We start from the raw sequence: 21,210 nt of genomic DNA on the forward strand, positions 1-21,210 counted from the left end.
AAGCTCTAAGTTAACTTGAGGAATTTCACAATCCTTCCCTGAGATGTTCAGAACTATAATAGTGCACACATCTACATCTAATTAGCACAGCTTTTTTAAAAAAACTACTAATTTAATAAAACCACAAGTAAATGGAGGGACAAGGAAGAGCTTCTAAGTGGGGAAAGGGGCTCCAGAAGAATTGCCAATGCAGTCTAGAGGCTTCCAGAAAACGGTCAAGACGCACCAGTCAACACCAATTACCACTTATACTTTCATTAGGTTTTCTGGTTTGGTGACAGTAGAGAGGGGAACTTATGGGACCTATCTATCCTCAAGGAACAACGGACAGTCAGAACTGTCTGGTTATGTATGGCCCCTGACACCTGACACTTAGGCCAAGGTCTTTTGTAAGGTTAACCCCCCTTGTTAGCTACCCCACGTTTGTTTTTGGTCACCTCCTGTTCCCTGTCCTGCAGTGAAACAGCTGTGCACCATTACAATGGAAAGGAAGTCAACAGATACTGCATAAAGTAAATAAATCAAAAAGCAGACAACTCTTTTTTTTTTTTTTTTAAAGTTAAAAGGACAGTCGTTAGAAGAATCCAAAATAGAAATTCATTAACCATGGTTCCTCTAGGTCAGGGAAATTCAGACTGAAACAGAGAGAGACTTTACTTCTTATTTTTCTGTATTGTTTGAACTGTTTTCAACCATAGACTTACATTACTTTTATAATATAAAACAATATAAGTAACAGCTTTACAGACAAAAAAATGAAAACAGCCTGTGATTCATTTTAGCTGCAAGAAGGGAAGGAGGATGTTGGAGAAGACTGCTTCCACTCTGAGGTCTGTCTTGTGAGGGAGGAAAAAAATCTCCAAGGGAAAGAAAGGTGGAGGCCGCATTCAAGAATGGCTGCACCAAGAAGCTTGGCCTTAAGGAGAAAAAGATCCAACCTGTGGGGCTGTTTGCTCCTCCCCGACAGCGAGGCAGCAAGATGTGGTGACCATCAGGAGGGTGGGTCCAGTCCTGGTGGATACCAGGGGAGTGGCCCTGATTGACACGGTGATGTCAACAGAAGAACACCGGCGGGGCTCAGAAGTCGCTGCAGAGTAACTGCCCGGCTTCCTCAACCGACAGGGGATGGAATTACCTTTACCTCACAGAACTGGGGCAAGGATAAAACGAGATCATGTAATTTAAAGGACTCATGTACTGCAGGCCAGATTCCTCTTTGGTAACTAAATTTTTCATCCATAAAACATGAGGGTAGACTACAAGGCCCCTTCACATGGGAGTAGTCTTCAGGAAGCTAAACCATTCCTACAACTTGGAAAAGACCCCCTTCAGCTGTTACATTTAAAGTGTGGGTGATTTCATGACTCATCATTTAAGCCCAAATAAGCTGCTCTCCACAACTGATCTTTTCTCACCGATTCTGAAATGACTTCCCAGCAATATTGTCTCTGTAGGAATCAAATAAAACGTGGTATTGATCCTGGCTCCATTCCAGAACCACCTAGGGAGAAAAAGAAAAGAAAAAGAAATAATGTCTTCTTTGTATCAAATACTGAAAGTATATTAACTTTCATTTCACTTTTATTTCCTTAAGAATTGTTAAAGGAACAGGTAAAGCAATCAAAATCCATCCATTCACTCAGTGCCTGCCCTAGACCACAGACACTGTGCTCAATCCAGGTGAATAAGCTACAATAGAACAGTTATATAGGTATATAAATAAAAGCTACAGTTTCTGGCCTGTGGAGGAGGAAGGGGAATCAAAGCGATTTAAAAGGATGTGGTGGGGGGAGGGTAATAGCTCAGTGGTAGAGCACATGGTTAGCATGCATGAGGTCCTGGGTTCAATCCCCAGTACTTTTGTTTAAAAAAACAAAAACAAAAACATAAAAGGATGTGATATGAGAACTGGGTCTGGACAAGTTCACTGGGTAGGGAGAAAAGGACGATGCCCACAGAACACGTTCAAAGGTTGAGAGGCAGCAGGCCAGTTGTCTGAGGGCAACTGTACTGCTGCGCTTGGCTGGAGCACAGGCAGTAACTGGAGAGAGATGCGGCTGGGAAAGGGAGCTGGCCCATGGGAAGGGCAGGCATTGAAGGATTTTAAGGCAGCTACATGATCCATCCAAAAACATGGGAAACTCTTCTCACAGCACAGAAGAACACAAGCTAAGACAGAAGAGACTGACAAGATATGGGGGGTGGTGACCTCCATACCTGTGAGGTTTGAGCTGATGACCTTGCTCAGTATTTCAGGAGAAAATGGAAAGCTTTAGATAGGAGCTCCCTCATGTCTGCATCTCAAATCTATAAACCTACCCACACACATGCCCATTTTCTCCTGTACTCCTTTTACCACAGAAGACGATGTGTCCCTCCTCCTTGCAAACATTCAATCTCTGTCCACTTGCTCTGGATCTGATCAACTCACCTTCTCAAGACCTTGCCTCCTTTCTCTTTTACTCTCAAGAGGATTATTCCCATCAGCATATAAACATATTCCAGTATCTCAGGAAAACCTTCCCTTCACTCCTCACCCTCCTCCAGCGAGTCACTCTACTGCGAATTTCCTGTCTCTCTCCAAAGGGCAAGTATCTTTAGAGAGTCATCTCCTACCCCCCCCCCCTTGCGCCCTTCAGCCCGCTCCAATACCACTTCTGCCCTCACCACTTCAGTGGCTTTACCAAGGCCTCTGAGTCCACTTTCCTGGCTGCTATCTTAATTGGTAGCGGTCGCCCAGTTCCTTCTTCTTGAACCACCTTCTTGGGTTTCCTCCCATCATTCTGGTGATGCCTTTTCAGTCTCCTTTGGCAGCTCATCCCCTTATATCTGATCTTTTAATGTGTCCTTTCATTCTATTCCTCTTCCTGGAATATCTTCCTTCTTGCCAAGGCTTCTTCCAGAGTCCTAGTCCACCAACCCTACGATGTGGTCCTGCTATTCTCAGATGGCTATGGGAGCCCCAGTCACTTACATTTCAGAGAAGAGAGAAAGGGAAGACGTGCTCCTCTTTTAAGGAGACTTCCTGGAAACTGCACCTTCCCCTTCAGTTTTTATTGGCCGGAACGTGACAACACCTGGCTACAGCAGAGGCCTTGCAGACCGAAGTGTCCAGCTACAACTGCTCATTTCTTTTTGCGGCACTCAGGCTTTTCAAGTTCTGGTCTCTGCCTACCTTTCCAACCTTACTTCATTGGGATGTTTCATAAACACCACAAATTAGTAATTCTCCCACTCAATACATTGATTTAAAAACAACTGATTTTGAAATGTATTGGGTCTAATGTGCCTGGTACTAGATTTACAAAGAGAAATAAGCTAAGTTTCCCAACTTCAAGGAACTACAGTTGATTATTTTTAAAAAAAAAGAAATGTATTGTCAGCTACAGCTACACTGAAGGAATACCTGATTCTTCCTAGGAAGATACTAAGACAGACTTCCATGAAGAAGCATTGTTAGCAGGGTCTTAAAGGATGAACAGGAGTCTGTCAGCAGTTTAGCTGGGGAACTAGCAGTCTTACAGGGATTTGCTACCAGACTGGACAGGGGAGTGAAGAAGAGATAGAGAATCAACGGTGATTGCTAGGTTTTCAGGATTTCTAGTGTGAGTGACTGAACAGACACTGGGGCCATTAAATGACATAGGAGGAACAGGTATAGGGGAATGAGAGCTGGTGAGATTCCAGGGTCTCATTTTAGTCATGGTACACTTGAGGTTATAAGTGCACATAACTGGCCTCTCCAACTGGACTTTCCAATTTCCAGGAGGAGAAATGGGCTCTACCTTTGGTATCTACACACAACACCAAACCCAATGACAGGCATATGGCTATAAAATGCCATCTATTTTGCTAAATATAGGATATGTATCTATTTTCAAGAATACAGCTGTATCAATCTGTATCAATCTATGTGCTCAGAAAGGGTGATTCTCCATCACCCTCCATCAATAGCCCTCTGTGGCTTGCAAAAAGGACAAGTATATCTATTACTTTTGTAAAATAAATGACAAAAAATAAAGCTCAATGTAATTGTTCTTGGCTAGTGAGGCTACCTGGAAAGTGGGGAGAACGCATCAGAGAAGGCATGCTTCACAAGTGGCTGAGAAGTGCTGATGTGCTGTGTGTTAACACAACATACCTTCCTTCATCAGATAAATTAATCTCACCATCTCCAAACCACGACGGTGTACTAGAAAGAACAGCAGCAGGAAAGGGTCCTTATCTAACGTATTAGGAACATTCCTCCTAGCCCAGAGCTACGTGCTCTTAGGCCATAGGGGAGGTGGCAGGAATCCCAGCTCAGTCACTTTCATGAGTGACCCTGAGCAAGTTATTTAGCCTCTTTGGACTATTTCTTCATCTGTAAAATGAAGCAGGTCAGATCAAATGGTCTTTGAAATCCCCTCCAGTCCTAAAAGTCCAAGGAGGTGCCCAGCTGCGTGGCTGACCCTGTGTGACTTGTCTGTGTTCTCTGTGACCACATGTCAACTCCGTAAGGACACCGTGTCTCTCCCTGTTGTCAGCCTCCTCTGGGTCTTTTGTCCCTGGTCCTAACCCCAACAACAACTGAACTTGATTCTCTTCCAATATAAACATTTTCCTTTTCTGCTTATTCCTAACTGTCAACTAGACCCTATTATGGATATCCTTCCAAACTTTTTTAAATGAATGAATAATATGCTGTTAAGAGGAATGAAAAAGGAGACTTGTAAATCAAATAAAATTCATCTAAGGGTTAGTGTCAGATCATTTTCTTAATACTATCAAGGATGAAAAAGAGTAGAAATTTAAACATGCAATTATCAAATTATTTATTCGAGCTGATCTGTAAAAATATAAATACCTTCCAAACAACAGAGAACTCCAAAAAAAGACAAACTTGCAATTAGATAATGTTTTCAGCCATTATTAACAGTAAACAAAAGACCAGAGGAACAGGTTAGAGATACACTATCATAAGTCAAGTCTCTGCTCCTGCACAAAGCCTTTCCATAGTCTTCAGCCCAATCTGAATGCTTCTGTCTCAGAACTCTGGATAACTTCTACCTCTCTCACTTATTTGGGCATCAGTTACCAACTGCCTTATAACATTCCTTGCCTTGTATCACCTTTTTAAAAAAGTAAGGTCCTTCCTTTTTTCACTTTTTTTTGGGGGGTGGGATTCGGTTTATTAACTGACTGACTGATTGATTTTAACGGAGGTACTGGGGATTTAACCCAGGACCTCATGCATGCTAAATGTGCACTCTGCCACTGAGCTATACCCTCCCCCTTTACTTAGGTTTTTATACTTATTAACCTTCACTTCATGTGAGCAACTTGACAAACCAAACTGCTCAAGGGTAAAGAACTACTTACAATTCTATTCGTTATCAACTCAAACCCAGTACAATTCATTACACACCGTCTTCTTAGTAAATATTATCTGGTTATAGCAGAAATGAAGTAAGAGAAGACTGGATCTGGCAACTTGGGACGCCTCCTGGGAGGACTTCTCAGTTCTCCTACCAGGTAGATGTGTAACCTTGGGTAAGTTACAAATGTGTGGGCCTCAAATTATGAACTAAGAACAAGATCGTTCACCATCCGCTGTGGTGTTGTATTACGATGGGGATTCTCCCACAAATGGGTGAATAAAGGATAGGAGGAGTATGTCAAGCTTGCTGAAAGTCAAGGGTCAACGATGCGTAACTTCCCAAACCATCATTTTCATAATGGCAAGACATTTAAAACATTCTACTGGTAGTTATGCAAATTTTTCATGGAGAAATGTGGAAAGTTCATGTGATTTTTAAGATACAATGCTGACTTTCAAAAAATGTCCTACTTGCCATTTTGAGAACATATCTCCACTCTACACTAGTCTCCTTAGAGTACTGACTTTTCTATTACTAAGGGTATCTTGTTGGTAGAATTTAAGACACAATGAATTAAACTACAATTCATTAAACTACTACTTAAACTCTGAAATACCACTTAAACAATGTATTATTAATAAAGGATTATAAAAATCACCTAAAGGTAGTTTATTCTACTAGCTAAAAATCTTTATCACTTTTAAGACTTCATTTTAATAATCACAGCATTCAAGGTATTCAAGATCAATTGCTGGTTAGTTTTTACAAAATGGAAACCAAAGTCAATCTTAATGTATTCATCACAGAGGAGAAAGGACACATATACACACTCACCAAGCATCAACATGCCAGGCGCCCCCTCTCTGACACTGAATCTCAGTAACAAGGTACCAACTGTGAGGCAGGTACCATAATGGCCAAAGAGAAGCCAGCCATGTAGCAGTGTGTGTGATGGCACTGAGATCTGAACCAACCCAACTCCATAACCCATGTTTCTATTTAGGTTTCCCTTGGCTCTCTCAGCTTCACGGGGCTGCCTCCACTGATGTTTACTTACATAGAACTGGCTTTGTCAAATATATATTCATGAACGTGGCCACTCAACCAGTTGAAAATGGTATATTTATCAACCTTAATTCAATGGCTGAGAACTGTTTCTCTGGCATGTTTATAAATAGCCACAAGTCACATAATAAATTTGTGTTTTGCCTTAGTATTTTTAGAATACCTAATAGTCCTTTAACTGGTTTGTGTGCACAAATGCTAAAATTTTCAGATGACAAACTTCTTTCAGTTGTAAAACCAGTACACACTTCTGTTGATGATTTTTATAATTCCAGAATAGGATCAAACGCATGCCTGCAATAAAGTAATAGTGAATGAGATGCAAGCCCCATAATCCTTTGGGGATTCCCTAGTTAAGAAAAGGAGGAAGGTAATTATTAAGAGTAACTGGTATACACTGCAAGGATCTTAAGATTTATAATCAGAAGACATGAGTTTAAATCTGACACTTATCAATAATAAAATCCAGGGCACTTCGCTATTCTCAATTTCTTCTTTTATAGAATGAGGATATTAATACCACCTATTTTACAAGATTGTTTTGATAACATATGCAAATCCTACAGGGCTGTACAATATTCACATGCAAACGACTCACATGTTCCTTAAAGACAGCATTTACATGCTGCAATATGATTAATTCACCTGTTTAAATATCTGTCTACATCTCTGTGAGCAACTCAAAGCCAAGAACTTGATCTCTTTGCTTTTAGTCCCAGAACCTTGCACATTGCCTGGCACAAAATCAATAAAATTTCTAGAATGAGTGAATGTGGCTACTAATTTTACATCTTGGAACACTTTACCGCTCCACAGTTTCCCTCCAGAACTTTATGCTTTCAGATCCATTCCCAGATAGTTGAGGAAAAGGCTAAAGACTAGAGCTATAGAGACACCAGCAGGCCTCAGCACACAAGGATGTAAAACCCTCTCTGCAAAAACATATATCCCTTTCTCAATTTTTCAACTGTGCAAATGTGACATGCTACCCTGTAAAACTTAAGATGCTAGGACTCTCCAGCAGCAAGAACTCTACGTCACTCTAACAGAGCTTCCCATACACTGATAATCACATCAGACGTTTATAATATTCCTAGATTACAACAGGTTCTTCATAGTTTCTGAAAACTAGTATTTTGCATTAAGAGGTGCTAACTGAGAGGCCAACATGTCTTAAAGATATTCTAAGCTTTATCTTTTCTACTAGCCCTCAGATGCCAACCAGTAAGTCAAAGCTGCTCGTCACCAGCAGCATTTTCTAATCCCATTTGATTAATTAAGCATGCTCATTTTCCTGCCTTAGTCTGTTAGGGCTGCTAAGACAGAACAGTATGGAGAGATTTATTTCTCAGTCTAGAAGTGCAGAAGGCTAAGATCAAGGTGCCAGCAGACTTCACAGGTGGCCGTCTCTGCACTGTGTCCCCTCACATGATGGAAGGGGCAGAAGAGCTCTCTGGGGTGTGGTTTTAAAAGGGCACTAATCCCACTCATGAGGCTTCTTCACTCTCATGACCTAATCACCTATCAAAGCCCTACCCGACCCCCAATACTATCACATTGGGGATAAAATTGCACAATATAAATTTTGGGAGGACACAAAAGCATTCAGTATATAGCATGTCCCAACACAATGAGGCTAAAATAAAAGAATAACCCATTTAATACTGGGAGTTGAATGGTTATCAAAACTGTGGTGATTTTTTCCCTTTTAACATACAGGAAATGATCCAAACCCAAGATGCATGACCACTATTTACTCAAACATTAATTAAACTCAAAGATACTTTTCTAGACCATTTCTTCCTTCTTTGAATTCTTCACAGAATTAAGACACACAACGTATTTGCTGAAAATTTTAACAAAATGGAAACTAGGACTCTGTCCTCAGGGAGTTGATATCCTGTTAAGGACTAATCATTTACTTGCATGAAATGATTTAGGAAACGTATTGTTCAGCTCTGAAATGAGCACAGATTAAAATAGATCACTGTCAAGGAAAAGGAATCATCAGAGATAGGGTTAACCACAATAGTTTATCAAAATCTCTCTCCTCTTCCTAAGAGATAAAGCTGAGATTTTTAAGGAAGTAAAGGACAGGAGAGAAAGGTAGGATTGCCACTAGGGGGAGAAGGGAAGGCAAAACAGTAAAAGAAACGGTATTAAAAGGCAGAATTAAACCTCTGACAGTACATTTTACTATAAACAGTTATACCTAAAGAGAAAAAAGGAACTTCCTCAACCACACTGAATAAAAGGAAAAGAAGGGGGATAAAAGACTACCAGAGATACATTCAAAATGGTTCAAACTGACTTTCTGCGTATGGATATCTAGGTTTACTTGTTTCACTGTTTAGAGTTTATACAACCACAGAATTGTACAGGAAGGACTTTAAATCCAGTGCCTTACTCTGCAGCCAGCATATGAGCCCTGCTATAACATCCTCGCAAATAGTTACTCTACTCTACCTATGAGTTTAGACCTGCACCGTCCACACAGTATCTACTGGCCACTGGTGTGGTTATTTAAGATTAAATTAAATTTAAAAACTCAGTATCCTAAGACACATCAGACATATTGCAAGTGCTCCAAAGCCACACGCAGTTAGTGGCTACTGTACTGGGCAGCTCATAATTACAGAGCACTGTCATCACTGCACAAAGTTCTATGGAGGGCTGCAGCTATTTAGTCCTTAAAGACTATGAAATAACATTGAACTTATTTAGTCCCTCAAGGGACTCACAGGTCATTGGAGAGACAAATATGAAAAAAAAATTGTACTATATCATGTGAAAACTATACCCAAAATATAAATAGTTTAGTTGAACCTGGTAAATATTTCTGTTATAACTATCAAACCAGAAGCCAAAACTAGTCAAACTCTCTCTCTTTTTTTTTTTTACTTTATTTGGTAAAATTTAATTGCCATAAAAAATGTTTAGTGAAATGAGATAAAGTTTTACAAAATAAATATCTGGTTATGATGCTTACTGCACTTACCTTCATCAACAAATGAATTTTATCTCATACTGATACTTAGATAAAAAAAATTTTTAAAATACACCAAAAAGAGTTTTTTTATAAGTCTGAAATGCAGAGAAGTCATAAATTAGGTGGAAAGAATGTTACGTATTTTCAAATAGCTACAAGCTCATTATAAAACCCTTTTCCAGAGGGGCAATTAGCAATACGTATCAAAGGACCAAAGAAGCGGTCGTATCTTTTGTTCTGGCTAATTCCACTTCTAGAAATACATGCCAAGAAAATCATCACAGGTGCACCCAAAGACTTCTGTATAAATATGATAATAACCAGTATTACTTATACAAATAAAACCTGAAGACAGTTTAAAAATTAAACAACAGGCAATCAGGTAAATAAAGTAAGGTACATTCATACAAACATTATGACACTATTAAAAAATCATGTTTTTAGAAGGGAGGGTATAGCTAAGCAGTAGAGCACATACTTAACGTGCATGAGGTCCTGGGTTCAATCCCTGGTACCTCCTCTAAGATAAATAAATAAAACTAATTATGCCCCTCCAAAATTTTTTTTAAAATCGTGTTTTTAAACTATTATTACAAATTAGTAACTTAACTCACTCAGTCAACAAATATGTGGCACCATTCTAGACTCTGAGGACACGGCAATGGCCCAAAGTGTCTCCCTCTGTGGAGCATACAGACTACTCAAAGGGTAAAGTATGTGATAAAATATGTGAAAAAAGCAACAATCTAAACTATCAGTCTGGAGCTTGACCTCAGCAAAAGGACAAAGTAGGCAACTCCAATCTCACATTCCCCCAGAAACACTAAAAAAGAAGCAGAAACTTGTTCTGGGAAGAACAAGAAAAGACCAATACTGAATGAAATGCTCACTAAATGAAATATCCAGAATAAGCAAATCCATAAAAGTAGAAAGTAATCAGAGGTTTCCAGGGCCCAGGAGGGAATGGGGAGTCATTGGTTAATACCAAGTTTCTGCTTGGGGTGATGAAACACGTTTTGGAAACAGACAGTGGTAATGGTTGCCCAACAATGTAAATACAATTAATGCCACTAAGTTATACACTTAAAAATCATTAAAATGGAAAATTTTGTTAGTTGTGTTTTACTACAATGTTTTGGAAGAAAAGTAAATCACTACAATGCTCCTTCCAAAAGAGTAATAAAGGAAAATAATGAAAAATTCTATGATCCCAGATTTGATAATTTAGATGAAACAGACCAAATTCTTGAAAGATACAATCTAACAAAGCCCAAATAAGGAGAAATATATAATCTGAATAGGCCTATACCTACTAAATAATTTGAATCAATAATTAATAACCTTTCAAAACAGAAAGCAGCAGGCCCAGATGGGTTCACTGAAGAATTACACCAAATATTTAAGGAAGAAATGATACCAATTCTCTACAATTTCTTCCAGAAAATGGAAGCAGAGGGAACACTCTAATTTATCCTATCAGGAAAATTACAAACCATTATCATGAACACAGATGTGAAAATCCTCAATAAAGTATTATTAAAGCAAATCTAATAATGTACAAAAAGGATTATATACCATAACCAAGGGGGATTTATTTCAGATACATATTTTTGAATGCTGGTTCAACATTCAAAAATCATTAACGTAATCCATCGTATCTACAGGCAAAAGAAGAAAATCCATACGATCATATCAATAGATACAGAAAAAGTATCTGACAAAATTCAACATTCATTTTAAAATATTTTTAAAAAGAAAAACCTCTCAGCAAATCAGAAATAGAGGGGAACTTCCTCAACTTGAAAAACAGTATCTACAAAACCTACAGCAAACATCATACTTAATGGTGATAAAGTTAAAGCTTTTCTGCTAAGATTAAGAACAAAGCAAGGATATTCTCTCGCTACAGGTTTTTCTCCATCACATTAAAAGTCCTAACTAATTCAATAATACAAGAAAAGAAAATAATTGACCAAAGGGTACAAACTTGCAGTTACAAGACTGACAAGTTCTGGGGATCTGATGCACATTATGATGATTATAGCTAACACTGTATTATATATTTGAAAGTTGCCAAGTGAGTAGATTTCAAATGTTCTTAACACAAAAAAAGTAATAATTATGTGACATGAAGGAGGTGATAGCTAATGCTACTGGTGGTAAACATTTTGCAATATATGTGTATCAAAGCCAACAGGTTGTACACCTCCAACTTACATAACGCTATATGTCAATTATATCTCAATAAAGACAGAGAAAAGAAGGCCCCCCTCCCCCAAAAAAAATCCAAAAAGAAGAGAAGGCATACAGACTGGGGAGAAAGAAGTAAAACTGTCTTTGTTTGCAGATGACATACTTGTTTATGTTGAAAATCCCAAATAATCAACAATAAAAAATCTCCTGAAACTAATAAATGATTAGCTGTAGGATACAAGTTTTCAGGATACAAGGTCAATATACAAAAATCAAGGATGGAGGGTATAGCTCAATGGTAGAGTGCCTGCCTAGCATGCACAAGGTCCTGGGTTCAATCCCCAGTGTCTCCATTAAAAAAGCTAAATAAATTAAAGAACCTAATTACGCCCCTCCCAAAAAAAAAGCAAAAAAATTCAAAAGTCAACTATTTTCCTATAGTCCAGCAATTAACTATATGACATTCTAGAAAATACAGAGCTACATACATCGTTTTAAAAAAAAATCAGTAGTTGCTGGGGGGACGGGGTGTGATTAGGCAGAGCTCAGGGCAAGGGTATTTCTAGGGCTCTGAAACTATTCTGTATGATACTGTAATGGCAGAAACATGATGTGGCATTATGTGTTTGTCAAAATCCACAGAACTGCACAAAAGAACCAATCCTATGTAGTCTATGTTCACTGTTTAATAATAATGTATCAATATTGGTTCATCAAAGGGGAACCCTCCTACACTGCTGGTGGGAATGCAGTTTGGTGCAGCCACTATGGAAAACAGTATGGAGATTCCTCAAAAGACTAGGAATAGACTTACCATATAACCCAGGAATCCTGCTCCTGGGCTTATATCCAGAAGGAACTCTACTTCGGGATGACACCTGCACCCCAATGTTCATAGCAGCATTATTTACAATAGCCAAGTCATGGAAACAGCCTAAATGTCCATCAACGGATGACTGGATAAAGAACATGTGGTATATTTATACAATGGAATACTACTCAGCCATAAAAATTGACAATATAACGCCATTTGTAGCAACATGGATGCTCCTGGAGAATGTCATTCTAAGTGAAGTAAGCCAGAAAGAGAAAGAAAAATATCATATGAGATTGCTCATATGTGGAATTTAAAACCAAAACCAAAAACAAAGCATAAATACAAAACAGAAATAGACTCATAGACATAGAATACAACCTTGTGGTTGCCAAGGGGGCAGAGGGTGGGAAGGGATAGATGCGATTTCAAAATTGTAGAATAGATAAACACGATTATACTGTGTGTATATATATATATATAAAAGATTATACTGTATAGCACAGGGAAATATACACAAGATCTTATGGTAGCTCACAGGAAAAAATGTGACAATGAATATATATATGTTCATGTATAACTGAAAAATTGTGCTCTACATTGGAATTTGACACAACATTGTAAAATGATTATAAATCAATTAAAAAAAATTAAAAAAAAAAAAACTGTTCAGGTCTATGCAGTATCCAGCCCCATGATGAGCTCAGAGCAAGCAATCAGTATGTGCTAATGGACTCACTGATGAAAGTCGTAACATTAACAAAGCACAAAATGTTTTTGAAAAATGAATAAATGTATTGTGTTTGGCATAAATGGGAATAAACATAGAAATTAAAAAATATATATTGGTTCATCAACTATAAAAAATGTACCACACTGCAAAAAGTTAAAAATACAGGAAACTCTGCTGGGGGAAAGGTGGTATATGGGTGCTCTCTGTATTTTCCATGCAATTTCTACTGTAAACTTAAAACTGCTTTAAAAAATAAAACATATTATGATGGATGGTTAATATAGGTGTCAATTTGGGCTACATGATGCCCAGATATTTGATCAAGCATTATCTTGGGTATGCCACTGAGGGTATTTCCAGGTGATATTAACCTCTGAATTGACAGACTAGTAAAGCAGCTTGCTTACCCTAATATAGATGGGCCTCATCTAATCAGTTGACAGCCTAAACAGAACAAGAAGGCTGACTTAGAGAGAATATCCTCAGATCTGACTGCCTCAAGCCAGAACATCAGTTTTCCCTGGGTCTCTAGCCTGCCAGCCTTCAGACAGGAACTACATCATTGGCAGTCCTGGGCCTCCAGCCTTGAATGCAGATCTTGGAGACTTAGCCTCCATTAATTCCATGAGCCAATTCCATGTAACAGTCTATTTCCATATACACATGCACACACAAACAGGCATGTACACATATACAACTATCCTGTTGGTTTTGTTTCTCTGAATTATATGTGTATATCAACTAATATCACCTAAATCTATATACTTTCTATTAAGGTTGAATTTAGAAACTTTCTATATTTAGATACCAGGAAAAAAGCATCTCTGCACTCAACCTTTTGATGCTAGGCTCTATTCTAGGGGCTGAGGAAACAGTGGTGAGTAAGACAAAAAGGCTGAATAAGACAGAAGTTCTCCTGCCATACAGTTTGTATATTGGTGGAGAGAGATAAGACATTAAACATATACATACACATTTTCAGGCTGATATTAAGTACTATTGCTAAAAAGGAAGAAAAGCGGGAATACAAAAAGGAACGAGCTGGTGAAAGAGGCTGCTTGAGGCTGGGAAGGCCACTTGGGAAGGCGCTGCTGAGCTGAGACCCCTATGACAGCAGGGAGCACTGCACGTGGTGGTCTGGGGCAGTGCTCTCCAGGCAGATGCAAATCTGACGTGCTCAAGGAACAAACAGAAGATGAATGAACCAATTCTGAACCTAAACCCCAGGAAGGCTTGCAACTAACCGCCTGTTTTTTTGTGCTTTTACCTCTGCCTGGAGAAGAACACGTCCAGGCTGGTCCACTGGTCCCAGGAGGATAAAAGACACGTAGAGCAGAGCCAACCAAGTCCAACCTAGAAAAGCCAACTCCCACCTGACCTGCACATCCCAGAGAAGAAACAAGTGTCATCTTAGGCCAGGGATTGGCAAGCATTTTCTGTAAAAGGCCAAGCAATAAACATCTTAGGCTTCTCAGGCCACACAGTTTCTGTCGCAACCACTCAATGTTGCTGTTTTAACAAGAAAGCAGCCATAGACAATAAATAGTGAATGAATGGACATGGCTATGTTCCAACAAAACTTTTATTTATGGGCACTGATATCTGCAATTCATATAATGTTTGTGTTATGAAATATTATTCTTTTAATTTTTTAAAGCCACTTAAAAAATGTAAAAACCATTTTTAGATTGAGGGCCATACAAAAACAGACATAGTTTGACGCTCCTGTTTTAAGCCAGCAAATCTGGAGGTAGCTTGTTAGGGAACATTTTTGTACAAATAGTTACAGGGCACACAATGGATACGTGATACACCTGCTCAAAGAAATGGGCAGTTCTGGGGCCTCTAGGACCGTGTAGACAGACTATTAGGAAGAGTCTGGATGTTCTTCTGGGTATAATGGGCATGATGTAATCTAATTCACAGTTTCCAAAATGTACCCTGACTGCAATGTGGAGAATGGATCCTAATGGAGCAAGACTGGCGAGATCTGTATTTGCATAATAGAGGCGCCACGTATTTCTTCCTAGACGCTTGGAGCAGAGGTTCTCAAACTTTTTGGTCTCAGGAACCCTTTACACACTTAAAAATTATTTGGTTCCAAAGAGTTTTTTAATTTTTTTATTTTATGTGGGTTACGTCTGTTGGTATTCACCATATTAAAATTAAAACTGAGGAAATTTTTAAATGTTTGTTCATTTAAGAAATAGTATAGGTCAACATAGACATTTTTATGAAAAATAGCTATATTTTCCCAAACAAAAAAAAAAATTAGTGAGAAAAGTAGCATTGTTTTTAATTTTCACAAATGTCTTTAACGTGTGGCTTAAGAGAAGACAACTGGAATATCTGTGTTCAGACTGCTGCAATGTCACATGTCCTTTAAGTGCCTGGGAAACTGCTGTATTCTCATAAAAGAATGAGAGAAAAAAGATAAATCATGTCTTAGTTTTATTATGGAAATAGTTTTGACCTTGAGGATCTCTGGAAAGAGTGCTCAGACTACATTTGGAAAACTGGCTTAGGGTAATAGCTTACTTTTAAATGCTGCAGTCTCTGATTTTGCAGCACATTTGTTCCTCAGTATCCTTAGGGACAAACCCCACACCCACGGACACCAAAATCCACAGACGATCAAGGCCCTCATAAATGCACAGCATATGCATATAAACTAAGTGCATCCTCCCATATACTTTAAGTCATCTCTCGATTATTTTTAATACCTAATACGATGTCAATCCTATGTAAACAGTTGCTAGCACACTTGCAAGTTTTCCTTTTTGAAACTTTTTAGAATATTTTCCCCAAATATTTTTTGACCTCTGGTTGGTTGAGTCTGCAGATGTGGAAACTGCAGATACACAGGGCCAAGCATACTTCGATATCTGAAGTTATTTTACTTTACATACTATTCAGTAAGGACAATTTTAAAACAAAGAGACTTGCCCAAAGTCGAGCAATTAATTAGAAATAGATAATGCCAGCTTCCAAAAGCAAAGACACTTTTCTTTCAGGCCCTTGCACAATTATAAAAATCAACATGCAAAGCCCGCTGATTCTGAAGTGCTGCCCTCGCTGTGGCATTGTCACTCGCGTTCCTACTATGCTTGACAGTCTCCTGCTACTAGCTCTCTTCCTCCTGCAGTTCACCTGCCACACTACCTCAGAGCACTCTTGTTCTAAACACAGATCTTACTCATCACTCTCTTGCTTAAAACTATTCGAATAGTCCTCATTTTCTTCAGGATGAATTCAAATTCCCTAGCATCAGTCAACAGGCAAGTCCTCTACTGGCCACTGCTGCCTCTCCAGCTTCAATCCCGGTTATGCTGCAGCCCTTCAAACTGCTACCGTTCTTAGGTTAGAGTGCCTTGCACACCCATACCTTTACACCTATGGCATCCTTCACTGAAAAGGGGGGAGGGGCTCCCTTCTTTTCTCAGCCGCCTTCTTCAAGGTCAAGTTTAGATGTCACCCTGAGAAACTCTGCCTGATATCCACACCTAGCTCTTCAATTTAATTGATCACAATGCATCTTAAGTTTGTCCATTTGCTTGTCCATCTCCGTCTGAAGAGTGAGTTCCTCAAAAGAAGAAAGAAACTGAACCATCTTTGTGTCTCTAAGCAGTAGAGTACCTGGCCCAGAGTAAATACCTCCATTAATCTCTGTTGAGTGAACAACTTATGAAAATTTGGTAAAGAAACTTTATCTAATTTAGAATTAATTAGTCAGAAATGAAGTTAATGGAATGAGGTAATAAAAGGAGGATAAATTAGAACCTAAAAGAAGAAACAATTTTAGGAAGCAATTTTAAGCTGAGCGATACAATTTTCAGTCTGATACTAGAATGTGTTGTTGGACTCTCCCTGCACAAGTGTGACTTATCTGTAACATTTTTGAAAGAACACTTTTTTTTCCTGCTTAATTTAGTGTATATATGAATCACACACAAGCCGACTAATCATCTGCTAAAGATAGTGCATGTGGATCACAAGACTGAAACAATCACTCTAAAGACAATTAAGAATTTAAAAAGCTATACTGTAAATATATATAACCTATTACAGCTACACTTGTTTATTACATTTTAGAAAGAACTAGAATAACATGTTATTTGCAAAGCGCCACCTGTATTAAATTAATAATGCTGTCCCTTTGCTTTCCTATCAACCATAACAAAGTGCACTTGGATAAAGAAATCACTGTGAACTTTTCTGCTCTAAGATTAATATACTCTTTAATGTGACCATGGACATCAGCCCAGAAGGTAGGTCCCCTGCTGCTGTCTTCATGAGCATGGTCGGCAAGGGAAGAACAGTCTTGGGATGGGACACTTGGCATTTAATTAGCATTTACTTAACACCTTGCACCAGGCACTATGCATGGTGCCTTATACACTTTAGGCATCTCATTTAAACCACCTTTCCTCACAGGCTCAATCACAATCAGTGACCAAAAAATAAATATTTGTAAATATTCATTCAACAAATATTCACTGAGCACCTATAGTTAGAGTCTGGGAGGGCAAATGAACTTGTCTCTCTTGCTTACCTTTAAATCCCACGATGTCAGTGGAATGTCTGGCACATAATGGAACATAAAGACCAGATGATTTTGCTTCCTAAATCTCTTAAATCTGTCCACTTCTCTTTATCTGCCCTTCCACTGGCCTAGTCCAAGGCCCCTGACTAACTGCCCTGCAGCCATTCTTGCTCCCTCTAATTGAGGGTTTCTCATTTTGGCACTGACATTTAGGGCCTGACAACGGTTAGTCGTGGGGGGCTGCCCTGTCCATTACAAGACATCCAGCAGCATCCCTGGCCTCCACTCCTTAGATGTCAGCACATAATAACCCTGACGTATTCCACTGGTCTCAGGACAAACCCCAAATGCTGATCACCTAATCTACCAAGTGCTGGCAACAAGGCGCCACCAACTGCACCAGCCTCTCCTAGATCCACACTTTCTCTAGCTCTCCAGTCTCCAGCCACACAGGCCTTAGTTCACCTTCTCAAATGCACCCCAACTTCAAGACCTGCACACTATTTCCAAGACCAGACACTACTGACATTTTGGGCTGGATAATCTTTGCTGTGGGGGCTGTCCTGTGTACTGGAGGATGTTTAGCAGAATCTCTGGCCTCCATCCACTAAATGCCAGTTGCACGAACCCCACCCCAAGTCCCAGTCCTGACACCCCAGAAGGGGCAGGAACAGGCTCTGGGGGAGAAAGAGGAGCATCAGATGAGGAGAGAGAGAGGCAGCCCAACCCCCCTTCCTCAGTGGTAGGCTTCCGTTCAGCCTGGAGCAGGCCTGAGCTGGGGAGGCAAGAAACTTCAACTTCAACAGGTTCAGAGTGCTGTTTTGACATGAGACTGAGGCTTTAATGCTGATGTGACATTATGTTTTGTAATCTGGAGTGACCACGGGACTTTTTATTACCTAGAAGTGACAAGAGAAGGCTTTGGCACACCACAGTTCATCCAGGGGCAGCGATGGAGCTAAACCTGCAAGCTGACCTAAGGGGCCAGTGGGGGATAAAGACACCTGCTACACATCCTACCAGCTGTGCTTATTCAACACGACAATCACACCAAGAGCCTGCCTGGCATCAGCTACCTATTATTTTCTAATGGAACTCCACCCCTGCATAATGCAAATGCTCAGGAGACGAGCCCCAGCCTCAGGGGTGCATTGGTTTGGTCAAAAAAGAACCTCTTCCTCCTTCCAAAGTGTCTGTTAGAAATGGCTCTATGATCCAATGGGGGCCAATTCCAGGACAGGTTTACTGAAGTCTTGGGGTAAGCTTTCCTCTATATTTTGGGAGAACTCAGGAGCTGAAAGGATCCCAAACCGTTACAAAATTATTCTGATGTCTAGATGCAGTGAGGAAGAAGTACCATGATGAAAGGGCCCCTCTGTCACACGGAGGCAGAGTGGCAGGTATGTGCTGTAAGCAGCTGGAAGTGTGGATGCAGGACTTGCTGGTGAGACACTGCAGGCTGGGGAGTCACAAGTGTCTAGATGGGGGTCTGAAACATGACATCCCCTGTAAGAGACAGCCAAGGAGCAGAGCCTGGGGAATGCCAGCACTTAATACTGAGAAGGAACAGTGAGTGGGCAAAGAAAACAGGGAGGTGGTCTTCCTGAAGAAAGAGGGAGTGATAATTTCCACACAGAGTGACAGATGCTGCAAAAAGGTCACGTCTTTTCTGTCACAATGTGCTCCATTTCATTAACAAGATCAACAACACGAAGACCTGGAGAGTAAGTCAAACCAGATACAACTACCAAGTCACCCATTACATTAAAGATACATATTGAATCATTAGTGAAAGATTTGAGGGCACACTAACTCTGTGTTTAATAAAACTCTGTATTAATTTGCCCACCCAGGAATCCAATATTAAAAAGATATTAAAAATGGAAACAACCCGCTTTTACATCTTCTAGAACAAGGTAAAGGGCTAACAGCTATCACTGCCCCAATGTCAACGTGTCAACGTTAAGGCCAAGGAAAGGAAATGGGTTTTGACTCAAGCCAGTGTCTAGGACATCTGCTGCTCTGGCCCTTTTTTGATAACAGCCTCCTGATTTCCCTCTGGGGAACCCCTCTCATTTCATGTGGTTCAGCTGAAACTGACAGCCCCACCCACAACCCCTGCTCCGAGATGATCCAGGTGGTAAATGAGGGCACAGGGCACTCACTCCCTGGCCAGGCAGGCCGCCCTGGGCCTGGTGAGAAAGAGAAGGTTCCTGAACTGGGAGATTAGAAGCTGGAGTCACTGCCAGCAATCTTTGTTCCCATATGGGGAGATCCTGTATGAGAATTAAACCAACAGAGCTGGAGGACAGGGACAAAAAGATTCCTGATGGCATCATTTGAGCACCTCCCTCTGATCCTGCCAGACATGTCACCCTATATTTTTCAACTACATGAGTCAAAAAAAACCTGCTTTTCCTAAGCCAAGTCCAAGGCAGGATTCTGTCACTTACAACCAAGTGCTGCTGGCTAATACCAGCAACAACTTTAAGCCACTAATAATTCAAAAAGAAAAAGCTCCTGTATAGCTCAGTGGTAGAGTGCATGCTTAGCATGCATAAGGTCCTGGGTTCAATCCCCAGTACCGCCTCTAAAAACAAAACCTAATTACCTCTCCATTCCCAACAACAACAAATTCAAAAAGAAAAAGCTCCTGCCTCCTTGTAAAAGTCTCAACTTCATCTAGGATGTTTCAACCCATAGTTTTCTTCCCTTCCTTGGATTTTCTTAAGCCATTATTGTGTACCTACTCAGGCATTAAATTACAGACTCCTGTGAATTGTTCCTCATATGTACAGCATGGCCAACTTGACAAAGGTGGCCAAGGATGAGCTATGCTAATTCATACCTGATAGTACACTCCACCATACAGAGCACAACCAGACCAATTACTTCTGAGAAACAAAAAGCAACTACAGAGGGTCTGCATCAGAGTAGATAACTTACTTTTACTGGAGATGAACTTAAAGGGATGTTGGTTAAGATCACTCCAATTAATTCATTTATTCATTCACCCATCAAGTATTTATTTGGCACCTACTGGGTACCAAGCACTTTTAAGGTGTGAAGAATACAGCAAGGAATAAGACACGGTCTCTGCTTTGACAGTTAGCTGGGCTGTGTATCTCTCCCAAACCTCCAAAAGAAAGAGACCATTTAAGAAGGCTCAGCACATAGCACAGGGAAGTGTGTACAAGATCTTGTGGTGGCTCACAGCGAAAAAAAACCGTAACAATGAATATATGTATGTTCATGTATAACTCTACACTGGAATTTGACACAACATTGTAAAATGACTGTAACTCAATAAAAAGTGTTTTTAAAAAAAAAAAAGAAGGCTCAGCGCAGCCACTGGCATCCTCTGTGTGGCACAAACTCCATTACATCACAGTTTGTGCTTTCCCATGTGAAGCACCCAATAAATGTATGTTCATAGAACATTAAGGCTAAAAAGAGGGTATTAAGAAATCTAGTCTAGAACTTTTAAAAAATTATTTTCAACAATGAAGGTTT

The 21,210-nt window shown here is 39.8% G+C and overlaps 1 protein-coding gene across 2 annotated transcripts in view; it reads right to left on the reverse strand.

The window, feature by feature from the left end:
- The window catches only part of GNPTAB (N-acetylglucosamine-1-phosphate transferase subunits alpha and beta), an 83,370-nt gene that overhangs the window by 43,177 nt on the left and 18,983 nt on the right, over positions 1–21,210 (reverse strand). For both annotated transcript variants that reach the window (XM_064491647.1, XM_031462928.2), the window contains one exon: positions 1,416–1,501. In XM_064491647.1, the coding sequence (XP_064347717.1) occupies positions 1,416–1,501 (86 nt within the window). The remainder of the gene's footprint in view (positions 1–1,415; positions 1,502–21,210) is intronic.

The sequence above is a fragment of the Camelus dromedarius genome, chromosome 11 (assembly GCF_036321535.1).
Source record: "Camelus dromedarius isolate mCamDro1 chromosome 11, mCamDro1.pat, whole genome shotgun sequence".
Lineage (NCBI taxonomy): Eukaryota > Metazoa > Chordata > Mammalia > Artiodactyla > Camelidae > Camelus > Camelus dromedarius.